The 9,277-nt window shown below is 26.6% G+C and overlaps 1 protein-coding gene across 1 annotated transcript; it reads right to left on the bottom strand.

Annotated features, from left to right (window-relative positions):
- Window positions 1-8,085: 8,085 nt before the first annotated feature.
- Window positions 8,086-9,033, bottom strand: LOC145836791 (kelch-like protein 40). The gene has a single exon (XM_082944564.1). The coding sequence runs from the start codon at window positions 9,031-9,033 to the stop codon at window positions 8,086-8,088; it is 948 nt and encodes a 315-aa protein (XP_082800690.1).
- Window positions 9,034-9,277: the final 244 nt, after the last annotated feature.

Raw genomic sequence — 9,277 nt, 5'->3', positions numbered from 1 at the left:
AATAATACTCCTCTGCGTTTTAGTTTAGTTTTTTTGAAATTTTATTTGAAGTTATTATCAGTAACAATTTCCATTCTTACAAGTTTATTTGCTCTAATGTTTACATGAAGCTCTAAAGTCAATTGTAAGGTAATTAAAACTGTAAATTTAATTACAAAATAACTGAATTTAAAGACTTTATTTTAATCTTTAAAAGTAGTCTGAAGTAGTATGAGTTTGGTGATAAAATGTTAAAATAAAATTACAACTATGAAATTCAAATTTTTTTGGGCTATTTTCTAAAGAGGTATTTCCCATCTGTTATACTTAAAACTAAAACTAAGTTTACTAAGCTTAAGAATTTGTATAAATATTTATAACATGAACAAAGCTGTTCATTTTTAAATCATATTTTGTTTAACTTACGATGTGTTTAAAATAAAACTAGCATTTACTTTTGGTAAAATAGATTTTATTTTATTTTTTTTGATTTACATAAATGTTGTTTACTTTTATTTTAGGCTTATTCTTAGAATTTAAATTATGTCACCTTAATAAAAAAACAGAAAATAATCTAACTTGAAATTTTACGTTTTATTAAAGAGTTGGTACTATAAACAACCTTTGGACTATAAAAATATCAAAATAAACATAAATACAAAACACTTACAAAAAATTGATTCAAACAAACTTATTTATATCTATTACTAAATGCAAAAAGTGCGAGTAAAAGATGGAGGAAAACGATGACAATTATTTTTTACTTATTTCGAAAATTTAAACGGAACAATTTTACAAGAACTTCTTTCTAGAGCTTTTAAGCATTTTATACTGACTAGGGATATAAACTGAATGATCTTAAAACGTTTTTATTTTCCTATTAAAATTAGAAAAACCCTATATTTATAGCTTTCTGAAATAATTTATCATGGCTTAAGATTAAGCTTTTATTTAATGACAATATACTAAGTTTTTAAAATTAATTTTTATTACTATTATAATCAAACAAATGTTAGCAAAGTCTAAGTTTTTAATGCTTATTTTTAATCTTTTTATCAAAACAAAGTTGTATTGTTGATTTCTAATTAATTTTATAATATTATTAATTTTAATAATTGTCTTTCTTTAACAAGGCTAATTAAAATGTTTTTTTATTATTACAGTTATGTTAAAAAAGTTCCGATACTAGAAACCAATAACGTTTCAACCATAGCTTTTTTTAGCATTAATTAACAATTAGCAAAATAAAAGTATAAAATGTTTTTTATAAATACCTCTAAACTTTAAAATATAGTATATCTTATTTTGCTACTATAAATTTAGAAAGTACATTTTTGAAATAATATTACCTGTATTAAAACTAAACTATTTTGTGTAAAACACAGATAATATTAGTAAAATAAATATGAAGTAGGCTAAATGAGGATTAAATAATTTTAGTTAAATATATAAAGTTAAACTTAAAGTTAAAAATTATTTTGTTTAAGTTTTTGAAATGTACATAAACTACAGTAAGTTTTTTTATTTTTGTTAAGCCACTAACTTGAATAGAAATGTTTTGTAAAACAAAAACCTTTGCCTTTATTTTAATTTATTTTTACTAATTGGTGTTATTTTACAAACTTAATCATTAAAATTTGTATTAAAAAAACACTGAAAAGGCTTAGCGTATATTTATTTTGTAATTATTAAGTTGCACAATGTATATTTTTTATATAATTTTATAGTTTTAATCACTTTAGTTTCGATACACAACACAATTTTGAACTATTTGTTTTGCAAAAGTACTGGAGAGTGGGAACTTTGTTTAGAGCTAATTTAAAGTTGAAAACAATGTTAGAAAACTGTATTGGAAAACTAATACTTATATCTACAAATTGAAAGCAACATGAACTATATGAAATATTGAAAACTTAAAGTCTTTGGTAAAAATTGTATTTTACATTATATTACCTAAAAAGAATGAAACAAAATGTTTGTTTAACACTTCAGTTTTTCTGAGTCAAAAATGTTGTACGAAACTTTTTTTTTAATTAGTATTTGTCATGAATTATTTTAAAAAATTTAGCAACACACAAGTTAAACACATTGGTATACATGTAACAAATCAGTTCGACACTAAAATTGCAAGCTGTAAATTTTCAACATTAGGAGATAATTTCAAACAAAAAGAATGAATACAAGTTTGTTAAACAAAGACTAAATTTTTTATTACGATAGAAATGTAGATAAACCAGCTAATATAATGATTGTAAATAAATATTAGCAAGTCTTTTTATTATATATTTTAATTTTCTTTTTTTTTTTCTTGGGCTCATTTATTAAATTAAAGGAAAATAAATCATTTAACTGTAATTTAGGATACTGTATAATGTGTTTAAAAATAAAGTTGTTTATAAAACTAGAATTGGGAAATAAATAACATTAAAATAGCTTATAATAAAAATTTTGAATAAATTCTTTTTTTTTGCATGAGAACTGAAAAAAGATTATTTTTAAGACTAGTTTTTTAATTAATAATAGTCTGCAAAAACTTGAAATTTTTTTTAACATTATAGTAGGCTGTAAAACTATACATACTTGTAGCTTATTTACATGAAAAATATTTCATATGGGTTAAAAACACATTTCAAAAAAATAAAATAGAAGAAAAATTAATATATACAAACCTAAACTAATTAGAACAGGTTTTTAAACTAAAAAACAAAAACGAGCAACATAAACAAAATAATTGAGATTAATACATAAAAAGCTGTAATTTTAAAGAGAAATTATTGTTTGATTAATTTTCGCATACTATGTTCACCATCAGTAGATTAACATAGTCAGTTGTTTAATTATTCGATCAAAATAATAAACACATTATCGTTCACATATCTTGTACTAAGCTTGGCAGCGTAATCAAGAGACGCATTATTTCCTTTTTGAACAATATTTAAAAAAAGATATTCTTCTTTCATTCCATTTAAAGTTGAGTTACCTGTAGTTTCAAAGTTAAGATGCTAAAAAAAAATGTCTCCCTTATTACTAGATAACTTCATATCCAGAACGTGGAAATTTTGTAGGATTTGATGGTCGACATATCTTTTATTTGATTCTCGTTGACATCTAATTGTACAATATATTTTGTGGGTTTCCGTATTGTAAGTCTCTGTACGTCATATGTTTTAACAGTAAAGTGGTAATGTAAGAGTACTTTAATTTCTTATCCTCTCCTTTTTCAAGCTTGCCAACGAAGAACGTCATTCTTTCTTTAGTAAACACATGTCGACACCTATAAATTTTAGCTTTCTTACGCTCTGTTCACCGAAATCTTGATTATTAGAAAATTCTATGTGTGGCGCTTCTTATACAAATACTTCTCAGATTTGTCATTGGACTAACAACACATGTCATTGTCAAAGTTTTCTAATGCATCAATGTTGAAAATTACTAATCACTTTACAATCATCTCTGCTTTACCATTTATTTTAGCAAAAGATGATCTGTGCGTGGTTTACTAAATTTATTGGGATTTAGTACAGCATAAAACATAATTTATTTTCTGCAATCACTCAACTTTTTCTAGGGAAAAAAGTTAAAACTATAACCTAAAATGCTCATTAATATTCCAATTTTTTGAACAAAAATTAAAATATGTCCCTACTGATTACCATAAACTGCTCTAATAAATATGTTTAATAAAACGGCTTTAAGAATGTTAATATACTTTTTTTAGCGGTATAAACTGAGCAAAAAAAATCACAATTAGATTAATTTTTGTCCTAAAAATAGTATGCTTAATAAAAAAAATTTATTAGTGTCACTCCTAAGAGTGTAAAAAGTCTTTATAAAAAGTGATCTTTATCAAAACATAAATACTTCTTAAATCATTTTTTCGTCAAATTTCCTATAATAAATTTTTGTTATTTGATTTGTTTAGTATAACAAACTTATTTTTATATTAAGGTTATAAAAAAATGTCTGTAATAGTCAGTAACACTTAAAATACTTCATTAGTAATCATATTGCACTTTTTATTTTTAAGACAGCTGTTTCTGAAATAAAACGTTTGTTTAAACTGCCGGGCAATAGGGACTATCTAGTGTTCATTGCAACATATCGTTTTTCTTCAAAGTTCACTAACTTTAAACCAACGTTGTCAATTTATAGTCAACGGAGAAACATTTTGTTAACAAACTTGCAGTTCTGTTTGTTTTAATGAGAAACCTAAACCATTTTTTGACAACTATGATTTCAAAGTCTAAGGATGTTAGTTAATTAAATTTACAACATTTCTCTATCTTAATCGTTTCAATAAAAACATTTCTAAGCTTCGTGCGTTTTTCGTTTATCAGTCCAAATGAAACGACCTTTTAGACTTAAAAATCACAAAAAAAAAGTCATGAATTTTATTAGTCAATTCTTATCCGAAACAAACTAAAACAGCTTCGTTTTGATGTGATAGAGATTGATTGTACTCTGATAGTGTTGATGAACTTTATATAATTGTTCAAGGCATATATAAAGAAATAGAATTTTAGAAAAAATAAATTCCATTTGAGTGGATTGAGTTGTTTAGAATAGTATCACTTTTGCCAATTTTTGTTATAAACAATTATCATTCGTCACCAACAATTTTTAGTTTTTGATTCAAATAAATAATTCTCACTAACACATTCTTTTTTTTTCAATATTAGATAGAATATTTGCGAAAAACCTACCATAGCATATCGAAACCTACTAAATGGATTGGTAACCGTTTAATGGTGTTTTTTATTTTTACTTGAACTCAATTACGCTAATCCTAAGCACATCTTACGGTCTTAATAATTGATGTTGATATTTTAAAGTTTTAAGGAAAGTTATCTCTTTACAACTGTTGTAAAAAATATGAAAACACAATGTTTTCTTTTGTTGACCATGTTATTTCTTAGTAACAACCTTATGGTGAAAATAGCTTGAAAAAATACTTATTGAGACACGTCTAAAATTTTCAGTTTCATGAAAAATTATTTCAACCTATTGTTGTAAAATAATTAGAGTATGTTTTTTTTATACAAAAAGCAAAAGGTGCCACACAACTACTTAAATGCATAAAAGGTAGAATACTATTGCTTTTATAAGCTGGATAATACTTAGTACTGCGTGTTAAAACTTCAGTCTTACCAAATGGTTTTAAGATGTTAAAAATAAAGCTAATATGAAAGAATAAAAAAGAAATGACTTAGTAAAAATTTAAGTAATGTCTTTGATTAACTACTTTTATTTTTTTAAGATACTTGAACTAATAATTAAACCTTATACAATAAAAAATATTAGTAAAGGTTACGAAAAAGAATTATTATTAGTTTAAATAAGCATTTCTTTTTAAGTTCCGTTTCGTTAACTTTAAATAAAAACAATGAGTTCAAAAAGTTTAAAAGAAGTTGTTGAGAAAGCAAATCAAAAAGTAGAGGGAGGTGAAGTATTAGTTTCGGCACTCAAAAAGTATAAGTATGTAGAGGAGATTGCCCAATCAAGTGTAGCAAAAATTGAAAAGTACTTTGATGAAACCAAAAAAGAACATGTAGCAATTAAAGTATTTGAAGACAAAGAAAACGATGCCTTAAGAGAAATCGCAATATTGAAGGAAATAAGCAATGAAAATAACAAGCTATGCCTTTATCTTTTAGAATCTTTCCGTGAAGAAAATAAGTATTACCTCGTGACTTCTCTTCACGGGTTAAATATATCTGAATATCTATCTGCAAATAAGCTTGATGAAAGGTATATCAAGGACTATTCTAAACAGCTAATTCAAGCTGTGAATTTTCTTCATCGACATGATATAGTTCATACTGATATAAACCAACTAACGTCGTGCTGTCTTCTTTTGAAAATGAATTGGTTGATGGAATCAAACTTATTGATTTGAGTAACGCTGAAAAAGAAGAAGATTTGAAAAAGGAAAATAAAGATAGATGGTTTATAAGTAAAGACTTTAGGTGTCCTGAAATGGCTTTATCTCTAAGATTGGATCGAAAAGTGGACGTATGGTCATTAGGATGTGTTATTTTTAGAATGTTCTTCAATAAAAAAATTATATAAGTAAAAGACCACAATAGAAAAATCGTTAATCGTAGAATAGTTGAACAAGCAAAAAGTCTTTGTCCAGATGGTTGCAAAGAGATGATAGAAAATTCACCGGAAACTTTTACAAAAGATTTAGAAGAACCAAAGATTAGTTACCAGAAGAAGTTTTAAGATGCCTTTGATGGAACTTACGAAAATGAAGACTTGCTACTGGACCTACTTCAAAGTATGCTACAGTTTAACCCACAACTGAGAACTACTACTGATGCTGCTTTGAAGCACAAATTTTTCCAACTTTGATTGTTTTATTATAAGTGCATAGTACTTATCATTGATATGTTGTAAGCTTGTTTTTGATTATGCTCGCTTTCAAATAAGTTAATTTGATTTCGTTTAACAATGCTTTATAAGTTTGATTGTTTTACAAGATTTTTATTTAATGAAATAATTGTAACGCTTACAAATATTAGTAGTTTATTATCTCTTAATCTGTTCTCTTTTTATAGGAAAAGCTTTTATATTTTTGTACATTTGTATAATTTTGTTGTTGACTGTTAATAAACGAATAGTATAGGGATTTTGCAAATATAGTCTAGGGGAAGAGTTGCAGCTAAGTTGACTTAAATGTCTATTTATTTTTGTTACTTTTAAAAAGGTGTTCTAACTAAACACACATTTTTTTAATACAAAAACACACTAAGCTGCGATTCTTAAAAGAAAGGCATCATAACTACTTGTTTGTAGATATGATGGGATGCACCTTTTGCAAAATTATGGCTATGCAAAGTGAATTTAAACTTTTGCATAAATATAATTTTGCAAATGCCTGCACGTGGTCCTTCTGCTGTAGATTGGAATTGAGATCTTTTTAGATTCTCAAACCATTCTGACTGAAGTGCATCATTTTATTATTTTTTTCATAATATTAGAAAACTATAATCTCTTTGTTTACACTATGTTACTTTTATAAAAAAATAATTTTTGTAGACATAATGATAAAGTCATTAACAAAGTTTCAATATTTTTTCAATTCAGAAATAAATGACGTGACAGAAATATAAATTTTAGTTTATTTTTTAGATAAATTAGTTTAACATTTTTCAGCTTGTATGACATATGTAAATAGTTTTTAATGTCTAATTTAATAGCATTTTATTGATAAAATGTTCAATATAAACAATTTTACTACTACTGTATTTATTTATATCTTTGTATATAGCAGATAACAATATATACAAAGTAAATACACACTATAAAGAATACATAAGCATAATAGTCGATTAAATAGTACTCAGCTTAAAAAAGAGTTAGCAGGTGACTTAAGATAACCATTCACCAAAAGCAAAGTATGTTGAAAACTAACATATTTAAGCCTTAAGAAATAAATATTTTTTTAAATTCTTCTCTTATATATTTAAGAAAGCGAAGAAGCTTGCGATATTTCTACATTTCTACTAAAGCTTTTTTTAAACGACTCTAGTTGTTTTAAGATTTCTGTTAAATGAACTCATTTAGAGAGAAACTTTTAATCATAAATTGTGTTATGATATGATAGAATAATATAACTTTCAACAAGATTAAACAGTATTTGAAAAATTAATAAGAAAACAATTTCTTAAAACAATAATACATATTTAATTTTAAGAAATTATATTGTAAAAGCCTATTTGTAATAACTAAACTAACTTCTTAGCATTTTAATAGACAAATACATTATTCCTAAAAGTATTTTGATAAAAATTACTATAGAAAGTAATTATTTGATAATAAAAATCTTCGTCACTGAAAAAAGCCTTAATACGCCACTAAAAATCATTTATACAATTATTTGGCACTTAGCTAGTCAATAAATACTTCAAATTTATTAACAAAATGGTACAACTGTACAGGAAAAGCATTGAACATTTTTGGTAATTTCACACAGTTCCTCCGACCACTCGTCTTTATCAACATCATAAACAACCAAACTAGGTTGAGTAAAACGAAACACAAAAATTTTACTGCCAAATGAAACAGCTCTACTCATTCGTCTAAACTTTAGATTCGGTTCTTTTAAGGCAACAAACTTGTTACAAACGCTGTCAAAGACCTCGCAAAAATCGTTTCGCAGATGACGTAATACTTGCTTCTCACCGCAACTGCGCTGTGCCTGCTTTTGCTTTCCATCATGCTGGGCATCGGCGACCAAGTGTCGGTGATGACGTCATACGACTCAACCGTTTCCGAGTAATTTTCATCTTCTTCATCTTCCCCGCCGCAAACCACGATTTTTCCTTGGAAAACGGCGCACGCCGCATGCTGGCGCGCTTCGCTCATCTCCGTGACTCCCTTCCAAGCGCGGCTTGTTGCATCAAACTTCAAGCAAGAGTCAGTCACGTACCATCGGTAACAGCCGCCTAGTATATATATTTCGTTCATGAAAGCGCAGCAGCAAAATGAACTTCGTCCTCCGTTGTCGTCTATTTGTGAAACTTTCTCCCAAGTATTCGTTTTTGCAATGTATTTTTCAATGGTAGTTTTGTCTTCCTTAAACATGTAGTTACCTGCTGCTATTGCATAAATTTCTCCTTTCAAACAAACCACTCGGTTAAAATTTGCTTTTTGTTTCTTTGGAGTAATAAATTTCACATTTTCTATTGTTTTGTGAAACACTTTGTTTGAGTTTTTTAAATGTTCATCTAAAACTCCACAAATAACTATATCAAAATCATGTTGGTCGCAATATCTATGGGTGTAGCAGTTGTTTAGCAACTTTTTTGGAAAATTCTCTTTGTTACCCATAACTGCATTGAACAGTGCACCATGTTCTTTAGTTTTAGAAAAGTATGAAGATTTATCAATAACGTGTTTCAATGTGCGATCGGGCAAAAGATGAAACCGAACCTTTAAAAAAAGATGTTTTGCATGCTTGCTCCTTTTTTGTGTATTGTAGCTAGTCCAGCTATCTATAGCATTGAAAACTTCTAACTCTGAAGTAATTTTTAACCCAGAACTACCCATTATTCTTGCAATCAAAATATCTTCTATTTCTAAAAAGTTTTTAGTTTCAGCAACCACTACAAAACAACGTTCAATGAAGCTGAACGTTTTTTTAAATAGAACGTTTAGATTGTAAATGTATGACATCTGGCAGTATGTGGATACGTTTTGAACAGTTAAACTATCTTCGATTTTTCTGCTTAGTTTTGGTACGTTTGTTAGTAGAAAAAGTTTATTTAGTTTAAAAGCCGATACAAACATTGCT

Source organism: Thalia democratica, chromosome 5 (assembly GCF_965202585.1).
Source record: "Thalia democratica chromosome 5, ktThaDemo2.hap1.1, whole genome shotgun sequence".
Lineage (NCBI taxonomy): Eukaryota > Metazoa > Chordata > Thaliacea > Salpida > Salpidae > Thalia > Thalia democratica.
The sequence above is the reverse complement of the archived record's forward strand: the minus strand, read 5'-3'. Positions and strand labels throughout refer to the sequence as shown.